Below are 27,372 nucleotides of genomic sequence, written 5' to 3' on the forward strand. Positions count from 1 at the left end.
TCGTTCTGTCGCCCAGGCTGGAGTGCAATGTGAGGCCTTGTGTCTAAAACAAACAAATAAATACAAAAATAGATAAAAACAAAAACAAGCTCAGGACTTTGAAGCAGTGATTCCCCGAAGCTTTGAGACCGCCGATTCTCGAGGTACACACGTTTTCTTCTTTCTGCCACTAGGTGGGGGCAGTGGGGAGGGTTGAGAAACACTGCGGTAAAGCTTGTAATCAATAACTTAGAGTGCCAGACAGTGGAGTTGCTATGACGTGCAGAGTAGCGCCTGTGCTTTACTTGATCGCATATCAGAGGGGAGTGAAAGAGAGGGAGGCTTGAAACAACGGGACGAGCCCTAAGAATCAAGTCTGATGAACTTACGTAAACCGCCTTGCACACAACTTTTCTGGCTGAACCTGCACTTTCCATACGTCAAATGCAAACGTTAGAAGAGATGTCGTGTGAGGTTCTGTCTAGCTTGTACAGTGTGAGCTATTTTAAAGGAGGAAAGCTGCCCAGAGCAATCGTCCTTGGAACTTGCAGTGCATAAACGTGACCAGCAGAGGACAGAAGTGCCTACTCCTTTAAGGAGTAACGTTTCCAATTTTCTACTGCCATGGTAGAGCTTTGATCCTACAAATGGGACAGTGTTTGGACCACTTAATAACAACCAACCCTAAAAGTAAAATTTCTTTTTATTAAACATTTTAATTTTACATTTGTAAATGGAAAAGAAATTCTTATTGTGTTGGCTCTGGGACATCCCTTTCTTGGTTCAACTCCTTCCTCCTTGACCACTCCTTCTCAGTCTCCTGTGCTAGTCTCATCTCATCTCTTCGACCTCTACTTGTTGGGTTACCTGCCAGGGCCCAGTCTGCCTTCATTGATTTAACTCATTGCCTAGTAACCTTGTCCTGTTTCCCAAATCTGCATCTCCAGCCCAGACGATTTCCCTGAACTCCAGAATCACACACATTGATCCATCTGCCCACGGGGTATTGCCAATTAGAGGTCTAGTGGGCGTCTCAAAAATCTAGTATGCCCTTCTCTAAGTCCTGATTCCCGCCTGCTTTCCTCACCTCAGAAAATGTCTTTCTGAATTCTCTCGTTGCTCAGGTTCAAACACTTGCAATCACCCTCGATTTCACATTTCTTCCACACCTCACATCCAATATGTTAATAAATTCTACTTTTTCTACATTGAAATATGACCAGAATCTGACACTTTTTACCAAAGCTGCCACTGGGCCTCTTGACTGTTATTGAGAAAGGAGGTGTGTTCTGGTCTGTAAAGATTGTTAAAGGATGTTAAATTGGGACTTTTTTTGGTATTTGTTTTGTAATGTATCTTAAAGGCAAAGAATAATGTAATAGATACCGTGTCCTCTAATGGAATTCTTCATTTCTCCCTTCCTCCACTGCCTTTTTGGGGATGGTGGAAATATTTAAAGAAACAATTTTATTGCTGTTCACCAGATGCAGGAGGCTGTGGTGGGGTGGCCTCGAGTGGACTGTTTAAGCCTAGAACTTAGAAACAAGGGTCCCTGTGGAGCACAGACCCTAACAGGTCTTGGTGAGTAACAGAATGGATAAAAGAGAGCTCAGTCTGGCCATAAATCCTTTGACCAGTTTCCACGCATTGCCATGAGAAATTCCCCAAGAAGGCACCTGCCTCTCCTCTTTTTCAGGCAATTCTATTTACTAGATTCTGGAGAATTCAATGTCATCGAATTCCATGCCTTCTAGTCAGATGGTGCATTAGTCACAGGTTTTTTTTTTTTTTTTTTTTTGCAAGTAACGTAAGTCAGCTGTAATACATACAAGTAGAAAGGAATTAGAAAAAGAAAAGTAGTTATACTAATGTGAAAGGAAAATAAATCTCAGGACCCCCAAATCACTAAGCCAAAAGGGAAAGTCAAGCTGGGAACTGCATCAGGCAAACCTGCCTCCCATTTTATTCCCAAATGAGATAGCTACAAAGATAAAAAAGCTACATACCCTCCTCACAATTTGCCAGCAAGGGGATTCCTTATGGACAAAGAAAGGACAGAACTCAAAGTCATCCCTCTGTTTACTACAGACAAATGCATATCTGGTTGCTGCTTCTCCTCTATTGTGTCAATAAACACTACTAAGGCATAAATGACTATTTCTCTACCCTCCTTTCACATGTAAATTATATATTCAGTGAAAGGCTGATCAGAGACTCAAAATCATACAACCCCATCTGGAAGCCCCCTTCCCTGCCTCGAGCTGTCATGCCTTTCCAGACCGAAGCAACGTACATCTTATACATATTGATTAATGTCTCTTGTCTCCCTAGAATGTATGAAACCAAGCTGGGCCTCGACCACCTTGGGCGGACGTTGCCAGGACTTCTGGAGGCTTTATCACGGGTGTGCCCTTAACCTTGGGAAAATAAACTTTCTACATTAGTTGAGATCTATCTCAGATACTTTTGAGTTCACACTAGTTGTTCACAAAGACACGAGGAAGGCTGTAGAGCCAGGATGGGGCCACGCAGGTGGAAAATGTACCCTTGATCATGTCACTAAACTAGTCCAGGGACACGCCCAAAACCTGCTCTGTCGCTTGACGCTGCAGTATGTGCTAATGTCATCACTGCTAATGGATTGTGGTCTCACTGCTAGTGCGAGTCATTTTCTTTATTACTTTTCTCAAATTTGAGTGAGGTGAATCTGTAGCTCCACAAGATGGTGTAACAGGGGCAATGTGAAGCCATGTAACCTTATTTTTGTAGTGTCCATATTACTTGAATGTTTCATGAAAAAAATTTATATTAAAATTTATGCACACATAAAAGGCACAAGTTGTAATATTCGCTATGAGAAGAAAACATGATTTAAAAGATAATCTTCAAACGGCACAAATAGCAGTGAGGGAGACGAAGATAGTTACTCACTTTACTGTGAACCATGAGAAGCCCCATCTTAAAGTATCTAATGAAATACGCTGATTTATAATAGCAAATTTATTCCTGCATCTTACTACAGCCTTTTCTGCTAGACTTTGGGTTGGAGAAGTGATGTGATAAGGTGGAAAAAGCACAAAATTAGGAATCTAAAGACCTGATTTTAGCCTCAGCTCTGCCACAAACTAAATAAGTGTTAAGACATTTCTATCTGTGCCCTCTAAGATATTCCCTCACATCAAAGCATGCAATAGATAATTTCTAAAGTTCTTTTTGGCTTTTAGTCTCTAAGTCATTGGAATGAGGAAGTTAGTTGAGCATTCTTCTTTGGAGCTGTAGAACATTATTGTGATCACCAGAAGGCACAGGATCCCGTGGTGGTATAGGATTACAGGAAATGAACGAAACACAGTCTTCTCTCACTTCTCTCTCTGTTCTCTCTTTTGTGTATTTATATTATCCATAATAAAGTAGGTTATACCATTGCCCCAAATCTCATGTCTTGCTTATGTCTTGTTCATGCTACATTCTTCACAAGGGCCAGAAAGGTGCTCTGTTCCATGTAGTCATTCAAGGATCCAGGCAGACAGAGGCTTCACCATCTTGTATTTGCACCATTTGGAGCACGTGGCTTTTTCAGTTGCTGCTGTAGATAAAGAATAGACTGGAAAAATGCATATGATCTTTTTCCTGCCTCAGCCTGCAAGGGATGTATGTTACTTACATGCCTATTTCATTGGCCATAACTGATTACATCTGTAAGGAGACTGGGACATATAGGTGAGCAAGTGAAGCATATAGAAAGTAATAATGTCTCTAACATAAATATTTACAATTCAAAAATGTACAAATAATTTTATAGATGCATCCATAATTCACATTTTGTATCATCACCATTTTCTCCTAAATTACATAAAACTTATTTTATATATATATATATATTTTTTTTTTTTTTTTTGAGACGGAGTTTCGCTCTTGTTACCCAGGCTGGAGTGCAATGGCGCGATCTCGGCTCACCACAACCTCTGCCTCCTGGGTTCAGGCAATTCTCCTGCCTCAGCCTCCTGAGTTGCTGGGATTACAGGCACGAGCCACCATGCCCAGCTAATGTTTTGTATTTTTAGTAGAGACGAGGTTTCACCATGTTGAACAGGATGGTCTCGATCTCTTGACCTCGTGATCCACCCGCCTCAGCCTCCCACAGTGCTGGGATTACAGGCGTGAGCCACCGCGCCCGGCACTTATTTTATATATTGACGTGTGCTTCATATTTATCATTTATCACTGCCTGATAATTTTCATCAGGAGCATCAATGCCTATTCAATATTCTATTATATTTATATACCATAGTTTATAAATTTATTGACATTTAAGTAGTAATTTATTATTGTTTTTGCTCTTATAACTTTTTCAATTGGTGAAATGACATACCTTTATTAACTGATTTTTCTTAGATTAATTTCTAGTGCCATGAGGCTTTCCACTTTGGATGGTAAGAAGGAAGATAACATTTCTACTTATATGCATAAATTAATTCTAGGTAGTGAATTTTATTTATTTGCATATAATGTTTAGATATGGAAACTCTCATTTATTTTGACAAGAAAAATCTAAAGCTCATAAACCCCGAATCCTATATGCTTATTCTCACAAAAATCTCTAATGTCCTGCTGGGGTTTATCCACAGTTTAGATTAGACCTGGAATACATATGATCATGCGACTGTGATCTTAGAATGGGAATTTAACTTGGCTTTAAGAACTGAGCCTAAGGGTAACGAAATTGATTTTTTTTGTGTGGGAAGCTCCCATTATAATAATCAGAACATTATGACTCACTCGATTAAAGTTTTCCCCTGATTCATTGTATACATACAATGAAGGATCAAGATAGAGAAATGTTTAAATGGAAGCATTAGCCAGACAAGTTTGACCTCACAGTTTTACTAGGGGGTATATTACCTATTTTCGGATCTATTTCTAACATCTCAACTTTGTGAAAGCATTTTGGGAACCTGGTTAAATCCCGAAGAATGTTTCAATAGGAGGTTGGCTTTTATGAGTTATTGAATAGCCCGAGCTTCCTTTCAGAAAATGTTGCTGAGCAGGTATTGAAGACTATCAGTAAAATTTATTGAGAATTTGTTTATTATGTTTGATTAACACAGGTAAAAGCCAATATATTATTGATTAATATAGGTAAAAGCCAGTTAAGAAATTGGGGACGCTTTTTCTTCTGCTTGCTTTTACAATGCACAAGGCATTTCCCATTGATGCCCCTGATGAAAATTACCAGGCAGTCCTAGTCATTAGATCATCTAGCAGTTTGCGGTTTTAGAGACTTTAAGTTAGCTTTTGTCTTTCCTAGCCATACAATTGCATATTCTGTGATGATATTTTTGGTCCTTGATTTACACTGGATTCTTTCACAACCCACTGCTCATGAAATTTGCTTTTGTACTCACTGACTGTTTTTGCATTGGCCCATCCAGGCCATGACCAGCTGTCCAGATTTTATAAACGGGACCTTTGCAATGTGAACTGAGCTACATCAGGCAGGCAGGGGCAGGAAGATGGTGTCGCAGACCCCAGTCCTCATGTCCCTGGTGCTCTGGATCTCTGGTGAGGAATTCAAAAATGCCAGTCTTTTCAGAGTAATAACTGGGTAGAAATAAAAAAAATTAAGATGTAGTTGGAAATAATGACTACTTCCAATATGGATGCAATTATGTGCTGACATAATACTATTAGAAAGCATATTTAAACAACATATTTCATTTATATATGAGAAAGCGTGTGTAAATTTATGTATAATTATTGTCCATTACTGATTACAGGTGCTTATGGGGACATCGTGATGACCCAGTCTCCAGACTATCTGGCTGTGTCTCTGGGCGAGAGGGTCGCCATCAACTGCAAGTCCAGCCAGAGTCTTTTATACTCCAACAATAAGAACTACTTAGCCTGGTACCAGCAGAAACCAGGACAGGGTCCTAAGCTGCTTATCTCATGGGCATCGAGCCGGCCAGCAGAGGTCCCTGACCGATTCAGTGGCAGTGGATCTGGGACAGATTTCACTCTCACCATCAGTAGCCTGCATGCTGAAGATGTGGGACTTTATTACTGTCGGCAGTATTACAGCTTTCCTCCCACAGTGCTTCAGCCTCCAACACAAGCCTTCTCCCCACCCATTTGGGCCAGTGACTCTTTGCTGCAGCATCTGCTTCCTCTGCGCACAGCGCCAAACATGCATGCTTCCTCTGTCTGCCGGGGAGGTCACACTATTGATTTATTCCTTGGAGGGTTTGCAGGGCCCAGGATAAAATTAAGGAATTTGGCTTTTTCTGGATGTTTTTGTAGAAGATTATTGAAGCAAAATGTTCCAAAGATCCCTTAGAGACATTTTCAGGAGTTTTCGTGTTACAGGAACCTGCATGTTTCACATGGACAGATCACATGACCAAGCCAAATACATTTATCTTTACTCTCTAGAACGGGGTCCACTGAGTTTTACACACCGAATGGTCAATTCCTTCTTCCATGCGCCTCCTTGACTCTGGAAAGTTTCTTTTTGGATTCCTAACTCTCTTGGTCTTTTTTCTTTATCTGCAATCCTTCCCAATATTAAACCCTGATCCTTCTTATTCATAGCCTCCCACATAGAAGGTAGCATCCTTCTGTGGCTTTTTCCTTCCAGACACCCTGTTTTCCAACAAAACCCATCTGGTCAGTGTTGCTAAAAATTCTTACCCACTCTACCTCCTTTTGTTCTGCCTTTTCATCCCCCTCAATTTCTTTCCATCATATTAATATTTTCAAAGGCAATTTTCTAATTCTTTAACACTATTACACTAGAAATATGTGACAACATTTCTCATTGCCTTTTACAATAGTTTGACAACTTTCTTCTTATTTATCTTTTTATTTTTAATTTTCATGGTACATAGTAGGTATATATATTCATGGGGTACATGAGATGTTTTGATACAGGCATGCAATGTGTATAATCACATCATGAATAATGGGGTATCCAGCCCCATAAGCATTTATCCTTTGTGTTACAAACGATCCAAGTGTGCTATTTTAGTTTTTTAAAATTGTATAGTTATTATTGACTATAGTCACCCTGTTGGGCTATCACATATTAGGTCTTATTTACTCTTTCTATTTTCTTGTCTCTATTAACTATCCCCACTCTCTCCCTACTCCTTGCCGCCCACTACTCTTCTCAGCCTCTGGTCACTATCCTACTAGTCTCTATGTAGATGAATTCAATTGTTTTCATTTTTAGACCCTGCAAATACATGAGAATATGTGCTGTTTGTCTTTCTGTGCCTGGCTTATTTCACATAACATCACGATGTCTAGTTCCATTCATATATTGGCAATGACAGTATCTCATTTTATTTTATGGCTGAATAGTACTCCATTGTGTTTATGTACTACGTTTTCTTTTTCTGTTCATCTGTTGATGGACATTTAGGTTGGCTTCAAGTCTTAGCTGTTGTGAACAGTGCTGCAACAAATATGGGAGTGCAGATATCTCTTTGATATACTGATTTCCTTTCCTTTCAGTATATACTCAGCGGTGGAATTGCTGAATAATATGGTAGCTCTACTTTTAGCTTATTGAGGAACCTCCAAACTGTTCTCCATCGTGATTGCTCTAATTTACATTCCCACCGTCAGTGTACAAGGGTTTAGCCGGGCGCGGTGGCTCAAGCCTGTAATCCCAGCACTTTGGGAGGCCGAGGCGGGTGGATCACGAGGTCAAGAGATCGAGACCATCCTGGTCAACATGGTGAAACCCCGTCTCTACTAAAAATACAAAACATTAGCTGGGCATGGTGACGCGTGCCTGTAATCCCAGCTACTCAGGAGGCTGAGGCAGGAGAATTGCCTGAACCCGGGAGGCAGAGGTTGCGGTGAGCCGAGATCGCGCCATTGCAGTCCAGCCTGGGTAACAAGAGCGAAACTCCGTCTCAAAAAAAAAAAAAAAGAAAAAAAAGGGTTCCCTTTTCTCCACATTCTTGTCAGCATTTGTTACTGCCTGTATTTTGGATTTAAGCCATTATAACTGGGGTGAGACGATATCTCATTGTAGTTTTGATTTTCATTTCTCTAATGATCAATGACGCTGAGCACCTTTTAATATGCCTGTTTGCCATTTAGATGTCTACTTTTGAGAAATGTCTATTTAAATCTTGTGCCTATTTTTGACTGGATTATTAGACTTTTTCCCATAGAGTTGTTTTAGCTTTTTATATAAATTCTGGTTCTTAATATCTTGTCAGATGGGCAGTTTGTAATTTTTTTCCTCCATTCTGTGGTTGTCTCTTCATTTTTTTATTGCTTCCTTTGCTGCACAGAAGCTTTTTAACTTGATGTGGTCTCATTTGTCCACTTCTGCTTTGATTGCCTGTGCTTGTGGGGTATCACTCATGAAATCTTTGTCCAGACTGATGTCCTGGAGAGTTTCTCCAATGTTTTCTTGTAATGGTTTCTTAGTTTGTGATCTTAGACTTGTCTTTAATCCATTTTGATTTGCTTTTTGTATATGGTGAAAGATTGAAGCCTAGTTTTATTTTCCTGCCATATAGATATCCAATTTTCCCAGCATCATTTATTGAAGAGACTAATTTCTCTAGTATAAATTGATGACATCTTTGTTGAAAGTAAATTCACTGCAGGTATGTGGATTTATTTTAGGGTACTCTATTCTTTCCATAGGTCGATGTGTCTCTTTTTATGCCAATGCCATACTGTTTTGGTCATGATAGCTTTGTAGCATAATTTGAAGTCAGGTAATGCAACTCTTTCAGTTTTGTCCTTTTTGCTTAAAATAGCTTTGGCTATTGTGGGTATTTTGTGGTTTCATATACATTTAAGGATCGTTTTTTCTATTTCTGTGAGAAATGTCATTGGCATTTTTATAGGGATTGTATTTAATCTGTAGATTGCTTTGGATAGTAAGGAGATTTTTACAGTGCTGATTTTCCCAATCCATGAGCATGGAATATCTTTCAATTTTTTAGTGTCTTCAATTTATTTCATCAGTATTTTATAGTTTTCATTATAAAGATCTTTCACTTGTTCGGTTAAGTTAATTCTTATGTATTCAAGTGTGGCTATTGTAAATTGGATTATTCTTCTTATTATTTTTTCAGATTGTCCACTGTCAGCATATAGAAATGCTATTGTTTTTTGTATGTTGATTTTGTATCCTGCAACTTTACTGAGCTGGTTTATCAGTTCTAGCAGTTTTTTAGTAGAGTCTTTAGGTTTTTCAAAATATAAGATTATATCACCTGTTAACAAGAATAATTTGACTCCTTTCATTGAATTTTTGATATCCCTTATTCCTTTCTCTGGCCTGATTGCTCTATCTAGGACTTCCCCTACTATGCTGAATATTAGTGGTGAAAGTGTGCATCCTTGTCATGTTCCAGATTTCTCAGGAAAGGCTTCCATTTTTTCCCATTCAGCATGATACTGTGTGTCTGTTACATATAGTTTTATTATGTTATGTTTCTTCTACACCCAGCTTATTAAACACCCAGCATTTTGTTTTTGAATCTTCATTTTTACACACCCCTTTTATTGGCCATTTCTAGCTCCAAGAGGGACTGTGTTGATGTTGTTGTTTTCTAATAAGGAAAAAAGAGGAAAACTGAGGTTAGAAGACAAGTAGCCACCTGTGCATAGGGTCAGACATAAAGTCAAATGATCACTGATGCAGATCTGGTGATCAGACTCTCTGAAAAATCACCAAACTTAACACCAAATTCTAGGGACTCCATACCTAAAACTCCCTAAAATGAGATCAATGAAAATGAGCAGTGGGCAAAATTGAGACCCATGAGAATCTATCTAGTAGGATCATAATAAGTCAAGCAAATGGGCTTTACTTGGGTTTTCTGGATGTGTGTGTGTATGTGTATGTGTGTGTTTTAGCATTATACTTTAATTCTGGGGTACATGTGCAGACCATGTAGGTTTGTTATATATACATACACGTGCCATGGTGATTTGCTGCACCCATCAACTCATCATCTACATTAGGTATTTCTCCTAATGCTATCCCTCCCCTAGTCCCTAACAAGCTTACAGGCCCTGGTGTGTGATGTTTCCCTTCCTGTGTCCATGTGTTCTCATTGTTCAACTCTCACTTATGAGTGAGAACATGTGGTGTTTGGTTTTTTGTTCCTGTGTTAGTTTGCTGAGAATGATGGTTTCCACCTTCATCCATGCCCCTGCAAAGGACATGAACTCATCCTTTTTTTATGGCTGCATAGTATTCCATGGTGTATATGTGCCACATTTTCTTTATCCAGTCTGTCATTGATGGACATTTGGGTTGGTTCCAAATCTTTGCTATTGTGAACAGAGCTGCAGTAAACATACATGTGCATGTGTCTTTATAGTAGAATGATTTATAATCCTTTGGGAGTACATCACTAATGGGATTGCTGGGTCAAATGTTATTTCTTGTTCTAGATCCTTTAGGAATTGCCACACTGTCTTCCACAATGGTTGAACTAATAAGTGTTTTTATCTTAATGGTAAAAATCATTAAGATAAAAAAAATGAGATGTTGAATTTTACCAAATGCTTATTCTGCATCAATTAAAATGATCATATGTTTTTTGTCCTTCATCCTGCTATTAAGGACATATCACATTGATTCATTTGTGGATGTTGAATCATCCTTGCATCTCAGAAATAAATCCCACTTGGTTATGATGAATGATCTTTTTAATGTATTGTTGAGTTCGGTTTGCTAGTATTTTGTTGAGGAGTTTTGCATCAATATTCATCAGAGATATTAGCCTGTAGTTTTCTTTTTTTGATGTGTCTTTGTCTTATTTTGGTATTAAGGTAATACTGGTTTCATAGAATAAGATTAGAAGTAGACCCTCCTCTGTTTTTTGGAATAGTTTCAGTAGAATTGGTATTATTTCTTCTTTAAATGTTTGGTAGAATTCAGAAACAAAGTTATCGGGTCCTAGTATTTTTTTTTTTTTTCTGGACACTTTTTATTATGGCTTTGATATTGTTATTTGTTGTTGGTCTGTTAAAATTTTGGATTTCTTCCTGGTTCAACGTTGGTAGGTTGTGTATATCTAGGAATTTTTACATTTCTTCTAGATTTTTTAACTTATTGGCATAAAGTTGTTCATAGTTGCCAGTAATGATACTTTGTATTTCTGTAGTATCAGTTGTAATGTCTTCTTTTTAATCTCTGGTTTCATTTACCTGGCTCTTCTTTCTTTTTTTCTTAGTTTGGCTAAAGGTTTGTCAATTTTGTTTAACTTTTCTAAAAATCAGCTTTTCGTTTCATTGATTTTTTTGTATTGTTTTCTTCATTTCAATTTTATTTCTGCTCTGATCTTTATTATTTATTTTCTTCTACTAATTTTGAGTTTGATTTGCTTTTGCTTGCCTAATTTTTTATGATTCATCATAAAATTGTTTATTTGAAGTTTTTTCTCTCTTTTGATGTAGGGAATGTAGAGCTATAAACTTTCGTTTTAGTAGTGTTTTTGCTTATCCCATAGCTTTTGACATGTAGTATTTCGATTATCGTTCATTTCAAAAATTTTTCCAATTTTCTTCTTAATTTTTTCATTTACCCACTTGGCCATTAAGGAGCATATGGTTTAATTTTCATGTATTAGCAAAGTTTCAATAATTCCTTTTGTCATTGATTTCTAGTTTTATTCCATTGTGTTCAGAGAAGATGTTAAATATTATTTCAGTTTTTTGTATATACATGTATATATATATATATATATATATTTGGAGAAAAGGGAACTTTTATTGTTGCTTTTTATTGACCCATCTGCTTTATGTTCTTTTTTTTTTCTTTTGGTCATTTTGCATTAATTAATTTTTTATTATTCCAGATTTTCCTATTTTCTTTTGATTTTCAGCAGCTTTACTGGGTGTAGAAGTTTTCATGTCTTTCTCATAGTTCTCTAAACTTCTTGAACATGTGAATTGATACCTTTCATATATTTTAGAAGAGTCTCATTTATTTTCTCTTTAAATATTGCATCTCTCACCTCCTTTTCTTCCTTCTCTTGATGCTGCTTTTCCCTCTTCTCTAGGACATCAGTTATGTATGTCAGATCTTTTGAGTGTGTTCCAAATGTCTTTTATGGTCTACCTTTTCTACCCTTCTTTTTCTCTGTTTTTTGGTTTCGAAATTTGTCATTGACCTGAGTTTCATGTCACTAATTCTGTCTTCAGTTCTGTCTACAGTGCTTTTAAATCTATTCATTCAATTATTTTTCTTTTTCTTTTTTTTAGAATTTACTTTAAGCTCTGGGATACATATACAGAACATGCGGGTTGGTTACGTAGGTATACATGTGTCATGGTGGCTTGCCGCACCTATCAACTCATCATCTAGGTTTTAAACCCCACATTCATTAGGTATTTGTCCTAATGCTTTCTCTCCCATTCCCTACCCCCTACCCTGATAGGCCCCAGTGTGTTGTTCCCCTCCCTGTGTCCATGTGTTCTCATTGTTCAACTCCCACTTATGAATGAAAACATGCAGTGTTTGGGTTTCTGTTCCTGTGTTAGTTTGCTGAGAATGATGGTTTCCAGCTTCATCCATGCCCCTGCAAAGGACATCAACTCATCCTTTTTTATGGCTGCATAGTATTCCATGGTGTATATGTGCCACATTTTCTTTATTTAGTCTATCATTGATGGGCATTTGGGTTGGTTCCAAGTCTTTGCTATTGTGAACCGTGCTGCAATAAACATACATGTGCATGTGTCTTTATAGTAGAATACTTTGAAATTCTTTGGGTATATTGCCAGTAACGGGATTGCTGGGTCAAATGTTATTTCTGGTTCTAGATCCTTGAGGAATCACCATGCTGTCTTCCACAATGGTTGAACTAGTTTGCACTCCCACCAACAGTGTAAAAGTGTTCCTATTTTTCCACATTCTCTCCAGCATCCGTTTTTTCCTGACTTTTTAATGATCATCATTCTAACTGGCATGAGATGGTACCTCATTGTGGTTTTGATTTGCATTTCTCTAATGAGCAGTGATGATGAGCTTTTTCTCATGTTTGTTGGTCACATGAATGTCTTCTTTTGAGAAGTGTCTGTTCATATCCTTTGCCCACTTTTTGTTGGGGCTGTTTGTTTTTTTCTCATCAATTTGTTTAAGATTTTTGCAGATTCTGGATACTAGACCTTTGTTTTCACCCATTCTGTAGGTTGCCTGTCCACTCTGATGATAGTTTCCTTTGCTGTGCAGAAGCTCTTTAGTTTAGTTAGTTCCCATTTGTGTATTTTGGCTTTTGTTGCCATTGCTTTTGGTGTTTTAGTCATGAAGTCTTTGCCCATGCCTGTGCCCTGAATGGTATTGCCTAGGTTTCCTTCTAGGGTTTGTATGGTTTTAGGTCTTATGTTTAAATCTTTAATCTACCTTGAGTTAATTTTTGTATAAGGTGTAAGAAAAGGATCCAGTTTCAGTTTTCTGCATATGGCTAGCCAGTTTTCTCAACACCATTTATTAAATAGGGAATCCTTTCCCCATTGCTTGTTTTTTTCAAGTTTGTCAAAGATCAGATGGTTGTAGATGTGTGGCATTATTGCTGAGGCCTCTGTTCTGTTTCATTGATGTATATATCTGTTTTTGTACCAGTACCATGATTTTTTGGTTTCTGTAGCCTTGTAATATAGTTTGAAGTCAGTAGTGTGATATCTCCAGCTTTGTTCTTTCTGCTTAGTATTGTCTTGGCTATGTGGGCTTTTTTTTTGGTTCCATATAAAATTTAAAGTAGATTTTACTAATTTTGTGAAGAAAGTCAGTGGTAGCTTGATGGGGATAGCATTGAATCTATAAATAAGTTACTATGGGCAGTGTGGCCATTTCCACGATATTAATTCTTCCTATTCATGAGCATGGATTTTTTTTTCCATTTGTTTATGTCTTCTCTTATTTCCTTAAGAAGTGTTTTGTAGTTATCCTTGAAGAGGTCCTTCACATCCCTTGTAAATTTTATTTCTAAGTATTTTATTCTTTTTGTAGCAATTGTAAATGAGAGTTCACTCTCTATTATTGGTATATAGGAATGCTTGCAATTTTTTTTTTTTTTTTTTGAGACAGAGTTTCACTCATGTTACCCAGGCTGGAGTGCAATGGCACGATCTCAGCTCACCACAACCTCCGCCTCCTGGGTTCAGGCAATTCTCCTGCCTCAGCCTCCTGAGTAGCTGGGATTATAGGCACGCGCCACCATGCCCAGCTAATTTTTTGTATTTTTAGTAGAGACGGGGTTTCACCATGTTGACCAGGATGGTCTCGATCTCTTGACCTCGTGATCCACCCGCCTCGGCATCCCAAAGTACTTGTAATTTTTGCATGTTGATTTTGTACCCTGAGACTTTGCTGATTGCTTATCAGCTTAAGGAGATTTTGGGCTGAGATGACGGGGTTTTCTAAATATACAATCATGTCATCTGCAAACAGAGATTATTTGACTTCCTTTCTTTTTATTTGAATATCCTTTATTTCTTTCTGTTGCCTGATTGCCTGGCCAGAACTTCCAATATTATGTTGAATAGGAGTGGTGAGAGAGGGCATCCTTGTCTCCTGCCAGTTTTCAAAGGGAATGAATGCTTCCAGTTTTTGCCCATTCAGTACAATATTGGCTGTGGCTTTGTCATAAATAGCGCTTATTATTTTGAGATACATTCTATCAATACCTAGTTTATTGAGAGTTTTTAGCATGAAGGGGTGTTGAATTTTATCGAGTCCTTTTCAGCATCTATTGAGATAATCATGTGGTTTTTGTCATTGGTTCTGTTTATCTGATAGATTACTTTTATTGATTTGTGTATGTTGAACCAGATGAAGCCAACTTGATCATGGTGAATACACTTTTGATGTGCTGTTGGATTCCGTTTGCCAGTATTTTATGGAGGATTTTCACATCGATATTCATCAGAGATATTGGCCTGACATTTTTGTGTGTGTGTGTGTCTTTCCCAGGTTTTGGCTTCAGGATGATGGTGGCCTCATAAAATGAGTTAGGGAGGAGTCTTTCTTTTTCTATTGTTTGGAATAGTTTCAGAAGGCATGATAGCAGCTCCTCTTTGTACCTCTGGTAGAATTTGGCCATGAATCTTTCTGATCCTGGGCTTTTTTTTGGTTGGTACGCTGTTAATTACTGCCTCTATTTCAGACCTTGTTATTGTTCTATTTAGGGATTTGACTTCTTCCTGGTTCATTTGGGAGGGTGTATGTGTCTAGGAATTTATTTCTTTCTTCTTGATTTTCTAGTTTATTTTCACAGAGGTGTTTTATGGTATTTTCTGATGGTAGTTTGTATTTCCATGCGATTAGTGGTGATATCCCTTTTATCATTTTTTATTGTGTCTATTTGATTCTCCTCTCTATTCTTAATAGTCTAGCTAGTGGCCTATCTAGTTTGTTAATCTTTTCAAAAAACCAGCTCCTGAATTCCTTGACTTTTTGAAGGGTTTTCAAAAAATCTATTCCTTCAGTGTCTCTATTCCTTCAGTTCTGCTCTGATCTTAGTTATTTCTTGTCTTCTGCCAGCTTTTCAATTTGTTTGCTCTTGCTTTGCTAGTTTTCTTTAATTATGATGTTAGGGTGTCCATTTCAGATCTTTCCACCTTTCTGATGTGGGCATTTAGTGCTATAAATTTCCCTCTAGACACTGCTTTAAATGTGTCCCAGAGATTCTGGTACATTGTGTCTTTGTTCTCACTGCTTTCAAAGAACTTACTTATTTCTGTCTTAATTTCATTTTTTTACCCAGTAGTCATTCAGGAGCAGGTTGTTCAGTTTCCATGTAGTTGTGTGGCTTTGAGTGAGTTTCTTTATCCTGAATGGTAATTTGATTGAACTGTGGTCTGAGAGACTGTTAGGATTTCCATTCTTCTGCCTTTGCTCAGAAGTGTTTAACTTCCAATTATGTGGTCAATTTTAGAATAAGTGCGATTGTGCTGAGAAGAATGTATAGTCTGTTGGTTTGGGATGGAGAGTTTTGTAGATGTCTATTAGGTCTGCTTGGTCCAGAGCTGAGTTAAAATCCTGAATATCCTTGTTAATTTTCTGTCTTCTTTTTGTGTCTAATATTTACAGTGGGTATTAAAGTCTCCCACTATTATTATGTGAGAGTCTAAATCTCTTTGTAGGCTGGTAAGAACTGGCTATATGAATCTGTGTGCTCCTGTATTGGGTGCATATATATTTAGGATAGGTAGCTCTTCTTGTTGCATTGATCTTTTTGCCATTGTGTAATGTCCTTTTTTTGTTGTTGTTGGTTTAAAGTCTGTTTTTTACAATTAGTATTTTTATTTCACCTGTATGGTCCATTTTCCTATTTTCTTGTTTTTTTTTTGAATAATTTTTCAATTCTAGTTTTTCCTTATGTTAACTTGTTAGGTATGCACTCATTTACAATACAGCAGATACTCTCAGCTTATCATTACCTAGTAAAAAATGCTAATTTTACTGCTTTCCTAAAACTTTTGGATCTTTTAATTACATTTGCCCTACTTTTTTGGCATATGTTTTTCATGCTTGCCAATTATATATGCGTCTTATACTCTACAATATATACACCTGTTGTTTGTGCAACCCATGTTAATTTATATTTATTCTTTATTTGTGCTTCCCGGTGTTCATATCTTAAATATCCTCATATTTCTATCTATTGTTGCAGTCCTTCTATCAGAACTATCTTTTGCATTTCTTTAATACAGTAGCACTGATAACTATCTGTCTGTTCTTTTTTCCAAGTATATTTCCTCCTGCTCTATTATTTTTTCCTCTCTTTGGGACTTCAAATATTTGTAGATTAATTATTGAAAAAAAAAGATTATTATTTGAGACAGGGTCTCACTCAGCCACCCAGGCTGGAGTGCAGTGGTGCAATCTTGGTTCACTGCAACTTCTGCCTCTTGGGTTCAAACAATTCTCCTGCCTCAGCCTCCCGAGTAGCTGGGACTACAGGTTCAGCCACCAAGCCTGGCTAATGTTCGCATTTTTAGTAGAGACAGAGTTTTACTATGTTGGCCAGGCTACTCTTGAGCTTCTGACCTCAAATGATCCGCCCTCCTTGGCCTTCCAAAGTGTTAGTATTACAGGCTTGAGCCGCCACACCTGGCCAAGATTATGATTTTTTAATCAAAAGAATTAAGTTTTCTTTTTGTGCTCATGTTCTCTATACAGATTTATGCTGTATATTGTCATTGAAATTTTGATTGCACTCACCATGGAGTGTCTTACTTTGGAAAAGGCAGCGTCTCAAATACAGTTTATTTTCTTTACCAGAAGGAGATTATTTTGTTGTTAATTCAAACCTTCATTTACTTTAGTATAACATAATACCATAAATGACGTGTGCTGTTATTAAATCACAAATAGTATTAGAAGTGAGGGGCCAAGGAAGGAGAATGGCTTGATCTCAGGGGTTTGAGGCCAGCTTGAGTGACATAGTGAGACCTCTCTTAAAAAAAAAAAGAAGAGAAAATTTTAAATCGGGTATATTTAAAACATATATTTCTAGACATTTATTACTGGCATATGGAAATAATGTTTATTATCTAATATTATAATCTCTGATATGATCACTATCATTTCTTTGGTTTTTAAAAGTTTTCTGCATTTGTGTGATTATGTCACATATATTTATTGATTGACATAAACCTTAATACCTTATAATATAATAAAGAAGTGGAAACCTCTACATTAGAATTTAATTAAAAAATGAAAAACTTCCAGTTAGAAGACCAACATAGCCATTGCTATAAATGCAGAAATAAAAAAAAAACTTACAACAAAACCACAGCTCATATGAAGAAATAAAAAAAAGAAATAAACAAAAAGTTAACTACAAATTCATGTGTATGATGAGATTGGAGGGCTACAGAAGACACTAAGATTAGATGACCTAAAATTCTAAGAAGAAATAGACTTCTGTAGGTGAGGTGAATCTGAGCTCTCATTTCATTCTTTTTTTTTTTGGTGGTTTCCATGGAATTTATTTAGTCAGACTGCAGAATTTTCTAGAAAATTTTTTTTTAATTTTTCTAGAAGTTTCTAGAAAAAACATTTTTAACGAAGGACTGCAGATGATTCTAAGTTTTGAGTAAAAGTGTGGTTGAGAGAAGCAATTTTATGCTTTTTTGTGTGTCAGATTACATATATAATAAAACTAAAAGCCATGTAATGGAATAAAAATTGTTTTAGACAATATACTATTAGATACCTAAATACAATATAGTCTTAAAAATAAAATCATATGTATATGATCATATGTATTCCTACGTATATTAGTCCCCCCTCATCCAAAAATTCCCTTTCTGTGGTTTCAGTTACCTGTAGTCAACCACAGTCTAAAACAGGTGAGTGCTATACAAGAAGATACTTTGAGAGTGAGAGAGACCAACCACATTCACATAACGTTTATCACAATATGTTGTTAACACTGCTCTATTTTATTATTGTTATTAATCTCCTGCTATGCCTAATTTATACATTACACTTTATCATAGGTATGTATATATAGAGAAAACCGTGTATAAAGGGTTTGGTAGTATCTGAGGTTTCAGGAGTCCACTGGGTATCTTGAAACACATCCCAAGAGGATAAGGGGGAACTACTGTACACAAAACTGAAGCTATACAATAACGAGAAACACTGAGAGGGCAAATCCAAGTATAAGTGAATACATTTCTCTGAATTCCCAGGTTTCATCAAGTGTCAAAACCATCAATCTTTTAGTCCTTTTCTTGTATGTTATTCTGTATCCTCATTCTCTGGATCTGATTGGATTCCTGTATTTTATTTCATTTTCTGTGTGACATTCTCCATATATATACATATACATATATGTATATACATATGTATTTCATTGGTTGTTGCTTTGGGAGTTGAATGTCCTTTTGGATGTCCATTTTTAGCCCCTACACAGCACAGGGAAATTTCTTACTCTGCGCTTTTAAACACAACCCAGCTTGTCGTTATTTCATTTAGTTTCGCTCATTCTGTAGCGAAAGTTGCTGAAGTTGAGTGTTGACAGGGTTTCTGGGTTGGGCCAGGCAGAAGTAACACCACTGGGAGGAGAATCCAGCTGAGTCTGGCGGTTGCTTGGAGCTGACTTAATAGATTGGACAAGAGCTGAGCTCATAACAGCAGGCTAGATTTCTCCTTAGTATATTTGCTGTGGTCTTGGGAGAGAAAGCAGCGGAGAGAGTGTGCCTGATAAGCAGAGTGAAACTTCTCACTTTTTAATGGGGCTTTCCATCTCCAATGCTGCACTAGTTGTCCCTTACGTATGACTTAGACATGGCCCTTGGCTCCTACCACTGAATTTCCTACTGAGCTTCCCAGCCCCAGCTCTGCCTTTGGTCAACATAATCTACTTCTTGACTTCATGGTCTCTTCTGAATGACATTCTCTCTCAGATCATTTTCAGGTGTATGATACAGGTAGATTAAACCTTTGGGGGCTCATCCATACCCTACTGAGTTAAACAAGAATGTGTGGTATGACCCAAGGTGCATTTGAACTGTAACTTCACCAACCATTGAGTCGCTAAAGACTGAGAGTCCTGGGTGATGCTCCACGTTCTCATGAGCTTGCGGTGGCTCAGGGCACAGCCTTGAGTGCCAGGAAGGGGTTCCTTCAACTCTGTGATTCTTCTTAAGAAATACATTAGAGCTCACACATGGATTTACATCTTACACCCCACCCACCAGCATCAACATCCAACTTATGAGCCACAGAGCTTGGTCTTGAGTCCACGGCTGACCTCTACTGTGCGCCCCTCATGTTCTTATTTACTGTCCTATGCCTATGTCTAAATGCAGTTTATTTTGGGGGGTGGTGGGGGGAGGGATATTAGCTTTTCTATCATCTTGTATTGAACATATATTTTTATGATTTCTAATTCTTCCAGACTTGGTGTTTTACTTTCAAAATACAGCTTGGAATTGAAAAAAACTTTTTATTTCAACAGTCTGTGACAAAGACTGTTCAAAGACACTTTGGCACTAGGCCTTTGTTTTTGAAGAGATTTACAAACTCTATCCAGCAGCCCAAAATAAAAAACATAAAGAGTTTTCCTTTGCTACTCCCTTGAAGACAGTAGTATAAAATCCTGGGCCTGTCCTGCACTGGAGAAGGTCTTGCGCTAAAAGAAAGTGAAAGTGGAGAAGTGGGGTAAATGAAGTGGGAGTGGAAAGTGGAGGTGGGAGAGAAAAAGTGCCTTACGTCACCAAATATTATCATGCTGCGTGCATGCTCGCACCTGCTTGACCAAGTAAAGCAACCAAAAACATCTTAGTTTTGCATTGTCATGAATAAGCTGCAATTATGTGGCTCTTAGGCTGAATGAATTTAATTGATGAATGTACACAAGGCAGGGAGGAAGAGCATGAGCTAGATCTTCTCTTCTATCACATCTGGTTGCTTGAATGCTCCATTCTGCTCCTGGTACTGCCATGTGAAAACAGCTGCAGCTGAGGAGGTTGAATGAGTGGTTGTTGAGTTGAAGCTGAGGCATGCGTACACCCTAACCCTCAGGGGCAAGCTCTTTCCCTGAGTTCTTTGACATATTTCCCTTACACAGACTCAGAGAATCTGCTGAGCTGCTCCCCAGACACGCAGCACATGTGGACACCTGAGCCACTCCAGCAGGGAAGGTTCTGTTTCAGGCTGTATCATTCTGCGAGGAGATCGTGTACCTTGGATGCAGAAATAAATCCCAACATTCTTAGCCTTGTCTCTGCTGACTTTCAGTGTGAAGTCTGTGCCTGTTCTACTGCCACTGAACCTGTCGGGAACCCCAGAAAATTGGTTGGAAACCTCATAGATCAGGAGCTGTGAAGGCTTCCTTGGCTTCTGCAGGTACCAATTCAAATAGGTGCATTCATCTCTATGCAGGAGGTGCTAACTAGACCTGCAAAAGATGGAGGCCGGCTCTCCAAAGGTGACAGGCAGAGGTGGTGAAGTCTGAGTCATCACAATAACCCCAATGGATCCTGAAATATTGAGAAAAAAGTACAAGATTATGTACAAATATGTTATTTGCATAATTTTCCTTTTGTTAATTATTTCAGGCTATGTCATTTTTATGTGACTGATTTGGTTTATATCTCTAAATACCGAAATTTTTAAGAGAAGAGATTTACAAGACATACAGGAACTTCCAGGGTTCTCCTACATCCTCTTTCTGTGTTAGAATCTTTCCCAGAGCACAGGTCCTTGTTCCTTCTTGCATCTTCCTCACGTTCACAAAATGGCACATGCCCCATCCTAGAGAACAAGATTTGCACATCTGACGTGTGAACAGAACACACATGGGAAGCAGTGGGGCCCCCGGAGCTCACCCTCCCACCTCATTCTCCTCCCTCATCTCCTTCTTTCCTTACCAGGGACCCAGAGCATTAGCAGCCCCAGGAGCTGAGCAGCAAGCCTCACTGTGAGGTGAACTGAGGAGTCCTAATCAGCCAAGGCAAGGTTACAGCTGAGCTTTTATCTCAGACTCACAAGGGAAGGTCCTCCCTAGGGAACAATATGCAAATTCCCTGGTGGGTGCAGCAGTGTGGAAAAAGCCAACTGAAGGGTGGAGGTCCTCTTTGTTTGATAAAAATGACAAAATATTTTCTCTCTCTGGAAGAAAACACATAGAGATTAAGTCCATGCCCCTGCAGGAGTGGGCAGAAGGATCCCACTGTAAAAGTCGAGATTTATGGTGAGGACACAGTGCACATGGTCCTGCCCCTCTAAGAAAGCATCACAGATCTGACGATGTAGAGATGTTTGTTCATGTCAGTCTCTGTCTCTGGGAGGTGAAGGGGCACCCTGTTTGGTTCCTTTCTAGCTAGTCTAAAGATGGAAACAGCTTCCAACTTGTCTAGTACTGATCTTCACAGTTTCATTCCTAATAACAGCATGGAGTTGAACTAGTTTAAAGTTATCTGGTAACTGCTATTACAAAGTAAACTGTTTAAGAATGTTAGGAACAAGTGTTAGAAATGGTCTTTTCCTAGACATAGTGAAATAAACTTCATGACAGTGCTCAAGTCAAAAAAACTTGGCAGGGAATAAAACATCTGCTTCTTTAAGCTAGAGAGTTAATATCTTTGTTTAAGGTAGAGTTAAAAGGGAAAGGACTTCATGCCTCAGATAGTGAATTGAATATAAAATTTCTTGTAATTAGTTGTTATAAACTGGTGGAGAGCCTATTCTCCCTCTCTCTCTCTCTCTCTCTGTGTGTGTGTGTGTATGTGTGTATATGTATTTATACATATGTGTCTGTGTGTATGCATATCTATCTATCTATCGATCTATCTATCTATCTATACAAATCCACACCAGATTAATCAAAAATTTCTTAAGGGAAGAATTCTCTAAGGATAGTAGGACAGAATGAACAAGGGATAATTTTATATATTTTCTGTGACTGATAACAGAAAATTCTTCCCATATCTTTTCTTTCTTGTCATGTAGTTTGGATAGCCACAGTCAAGAGTTCACAGTTGAAAAGGGGATTTCGTATGTTAGAAAAACAGGAATTGAATGAATTATTTCAATGTCTTTCCTTGGGATGTCATCGAAGCTCATCATTGTGGAAGAGGAGGCTGGGTCAGAACTGGTCAGGGTATTAATTTCAGACTTCTTGCCTCCAAAAATGTGAAAGAAAAACTTTGTGTTGTTTTCAGTCACCAAGTTTGTGATACAACAGCTCTAGGAATTTTATGCATCCGCTATCCAATATGGAAACTTGTATTGGGGGAAGATGAGTAAGAATTTTGTAGTTTTTTTTTTCCCCTACTATTCTATTGAATAGTAGTAAATTCAAATGGACTTTAAAAAACTTTTGGCCAGGTGTGGTGGCTCATGCCTGTAATCCAAGCACTTTGGGAGGCTGAGGTGGGCAGATCACCTAAGGTCAGGAGTCTGAGACCAGCCTTACTAACATGGTAAAACCCGTCTCTACTAAAAATACAAAATTAGCCAGGCATGGTGGCAGGCACTTGTAATCCCAACTACTGGGGAGGCTGAGGCGGGAGAATTGCTTGAACCTGGGAGCTGTAGGTTGCAGTGAGCCGAGATCACGCCACTGCATTCCAGTCTGGGCAACAACAAGCAAAATTTCATCTCAGACAAAACAAAACAAAACAAATACTGCTTTTTTTTGGTATATATATATATATACACACATATATATTTATTGCATTTTAGGTTTTGGGGTACACATGAATAACATGCAAGACTGTTGCATAGGTACACACATGGCAGTGTGATTTGTTGCCTTCTTTCCCATCACCTATATCTGGCATTTCTCCCCATGCTATCTCTCCCCAACAACCCATCCCCTGCTGTCCCTCCCCTATTTCCCCCTGACAGACCCCAGTGTGTGATGTTCCCCTCCCTGTGTCCATGTGTTCTCATTGTTTAACACCCAACTATGAGTGAGAACATGCGGTGTTTGATTTTCTGTTCTTGCATCAGTTTGCTGAGAATGTTGGTTTCCAGGTTCATCGATGTCCCTACAAAGGACACGAACTCATCGTTTTTGATGGCTGCATAGTATTCCATGGTGTATATGTGCCACACAAGAACTTCACAAAGCATGCACAAGTTTCAACAGCTGAATTGACCAAGCATAATAAAGGCTATCAGAGGTCGGAGATCAATTCAATGAAATAAAATGAGAAAGCAAGATTAGAAAAAAAAGGGTAGCAAGAAATGAACAAAATCTTCAACAAATATGGGGCTATGTGAAAAGACCTAATCTACGTTTGATAAGTGTACCTGAATGTGATGGAGAGAATGAATCCAAGCTGGAAAATACTCTTCAGGATATTATCCAGGAAAACTTCCCCAACCTAGCAAGGCAGGCCAATATTCAAGTCCAGGAAACACAGAGAACACCGCAAAGATATTTCTCAAGAAGAGCAACCCCAAGGCACATAATCGTCAGATTCACCAGGGTTGAAATGAAGGAGAAAATACTAAGGGCAGCCAGAGAGAAAGATTGGGTTACCCACAAAAGGAAGCCCATCAGACTCACAGCAGATCTCTCAGCAGAAACCCTACAAGCCAGAAGAGAGTGGGGGCCAATATTCAACATGGTTAAAGAAAAGAACTTTCAACCCAGAACTTTATATCCAGCCAAACTAAGCTTCATAAGTGAAGGAAAAATAAAATCCTTTACGAATAAGCAAGTACTCAGAGATTTCATCACCACCAGGCCTGCTTTACAAGAGCTCCTGAAAGAGGCACTAAGCATAGAAAGGAACGACCAGTACCAGCCACTTCAAAAACATACCAAATGGTAAAGAGAATCAACACAATGAAGAAACTGCATCAACTAACGGGCAAAACAGCCAGCTAGCATCAAAATGGCAGGATCAAATTCACACATAACAATATTAACCCTAAATGTAAATGGGCTAAATGCCCCAATCAAAAGACACAGACTGGCAAATTGGATAAAAAGCCAAAACCCATCAGTGTGCTGTATCCAGGAAACACATCTCACATGCAAGGATACACAAATACTGCTTTTGCACAATATTTTTAGATACTTGAATTTAAGAGAATATTCCTATTTTTTAAAATGAAATTAATATAGTACCCTTGCAAGTCCCCAATTCTGATTGTTTTATTTTATAATTTGTTGTCTTGAAATGTGTAGAAAATGTAAATGTTATAGAATTTTTTCTTAGACAAGTGCTTTGAAATTTTTCTGTATTATCTATAGATGGAAAGTTAAGATACTCTTATTTTTTTTTACTTTATTTTATTTTTATTTATTTTTATTATTTTTATTGCATTTTAGGATTTGGGGTGCATGTGAAGACCATGCAAGATTGTTGCATAGGTACACACATGGCAGTGTGATTTGCTGCCTTCCTCCCCTTCACCTATATCTGGTATTTCTCCCCATGCTATCTCTCCCCAACTCCCCACCCCTTGCTGTCCCTCCCCTATTTCCCCCCAACAGACCCCAGTGTGTAGTGTTCCCCTCCCTGTGTCCATGTGTTCTCATTGTTCAACACCCACCTATCAGTGAGAACATGCAGTGTTTGATTTTCTGCTCTTGTGTCAGTTTGCTGAGAATGATGGTTTCCAGGTTCATCCAAGTCCCTACAAAGGACACGAACTCATCGTTTTTGATGGCTGCATAATATTCCATGGTGTATATGTGCCACATTTTCCCTGTCCAGTCTATCATCAATGGGCATTTGGGTTGGTTCCAGGTCTTTGCTATTGTAAACAGTGCTGCAATGAACATTTTTGTGTCCTGTGCAGAAAGCAGAAACTGGACCCCTTCCTGATGCCTTACACTAAAATTAACTCCAGATGGATTAAAGACTTAAACATAAGACCTAACACCATAAAAACCCTAGAAGAAAATCTAGGCAAAACCATTCAGGACGTAGGTGTAGGCAAGGACTTCATGACCAAAACACCAAAAGCATTGGCAACAAAAGCCAAAATAGACAAATGGGACCTAATCAAACTCCACAGCTTCTGCACAGCAAAAGAAACAGTCATTAGAGTGAATTGGCAACCAACAGAATGGGAAAAAATTTTTGCAGTCTACCCATCTGACAAAGGGCTGGTATCTAGAATTTACAAAGAACTAAAACAGATTTACAAGAAAAAAACAAACAAGCCCATTCAAAAGTGGGCGAAGGATATGAACAGACACTTGACAAAAGAAGACATACATGAGGCCAACAAACACACGAAAAAATGATCATCATCACTGGTCATTAGAGAAATGCAAATCAAAACTACATTGAGATACCATCTCACGCCAGTTAGAATGGTGATCATTAAGATACTCTTATTTTTAAAGAAAAACCTGTTTCTTATTTGTTAAGAAACCATGCTGTGACCCAGACAACAAAACTGTCCAGCTGCCAAAGCTGGTTATTTTACACTGGACACAAATAACAAAAGTTGACAAAGGGGCATAACCTCCACGAGATTATTGGGGAGAGGTGAGCAGGCCTCTGCAGGTCTCTAATCTTGTCCATAGTCAACTGAGTGATGAAGGACTTATACACTTTAGTTTTACTGTAGTTTTGTCTTTGTTGCCAGATCTGTTATTTTGGGCTCAATAAAACTGGAATCCAGTGTGCAATTTGTATGACCTGGGAAGACTGACTTGTTGGTGGAAATGTTCACATTGGTTATCCTGGAGCCAGTGTTCGTGGGGTGGAGAGTGTGATATGGTTACACATCCTATAGATTTTGAGTTATAGACTTTGTCAGTCCAAATACCTCACTCCCACACTAATTTGGACAAACTTGGAGACATTCAGTAGCCCGTTCCCTATCTGGTTCCTAAAGGACGTTCTTTCTGATTAACTACATTAGAGTTTGTCATTGCATAAAAATTGACATCGATCCACCCAGCTGAAGTAGTTTATCTGCAGATTAGCTGGAGTGGAATCCTGAGTTCAGAGGCACCTTTGATTGAGGTTGGGCACATTCTCTAAATACCTGTGATTTGCAGCTCACTAGAACATAAATTCACAGATAAATACCCTAGTTAACAGAGAGCTCAGGAAAAGCTCTGTGAATGTGTTTACTCTCAGAGTGCATATGTTCTCTCTAAACAACATGAGTAGCAGGTGTGTTAACTTTCTTGACTTTTCTGGATCCTCAAGGCTGCCCTCTATTTGCTGAATCTGAATGAACAATAGTAAATGAAATAAAAAGAAGTGAGTTTTGAGCTAATTGGAGCAGTCACAATGTAAAATTAAAATATTTAACAAAAATCTAGAGAATATGATAACTTGTTAGAAACTTACTTGGGCAGATCTTACTCATTTTTAGTATCCTTGCCCCCAGAAATTACCAACCTTCTCAACCCAGACACTGTTTGGGTTTTTCATATTATGGTATCCTAGTAGACCTAGGTAAAATTGGAAACAGGTTATAAGAATTTATGTAAATATTCCACATCAGAAAAATTTCCCTAAATTATCCATTTATGGAAATATAAAAAGGAAAAGCATATTGTTATAGAGCAATTAAAGCTCATATTTGATGGTCAATAATGTTTCTGGCTGAGTGCTAAAGTTTTTTTTTGAGATGGACTTTCACTCTTGTTGCCTAGGCTGAAGTGCGATGGCGCAACCTTGGCTCACTGCAACTTCCACCTCCTGGGCTCAAGAGATTCTCCTGCCTCAGCTTCCCGAGTAGCTGGGATTGCAGGCATGCACCACCATGCCTGGCTAATTTTATATTTTTAGTAGAGATAGGGTTTCTCCATGTTTGTCAGGCTGGTCTCGAACTCCTGACCTCAGGTGATCTGTCCGCCTTGGCCTCCCAAAGTACTAGGATTACAAGCGTGAGCCATCGCACTTGGCCTGAATGCTGAAGTTTTAAGGTCAGACAAATAAGTTTCTTTGAATACA

At 38.3% G+C, this 27,372-nt stretch overlaps 2 gene segments (V, D, J or C); one reads left to right on the top strand and one right to left on the bottom strand.

The window, feature by feature from the left end:
- LOC116526975 overlaps positions 1–27,372 on the bottom strand; it is a 315,897-nt gene that overhangs the window by 21,636 nt on the left and 266,889 nt on the right.
- LOC116526976 lies at positions 5,414–6,775 on the top strand. The segment is given in 2 exon segments: positions 5,414–5,541; positions 5,757–6,775. Coding segments are annotated over 2 exon segments (609 nt in total).

The sequence above is a fragment of the Sapajus apella genome, unplaced genomic scaffold (assembly GCF_009761245.1).
Source record: "Sapajus apella isolate SASKATOON/1434 unplaced genomic scaffold, GSC_monkey_1.0 scaffold52, whole genome shotgun sequence".
Lineage (NCBI taxonomy): Eukaryota > Metazoa > Chordata > Mammalia > Primates > Cebidae > Sapajus > Sapajus apella.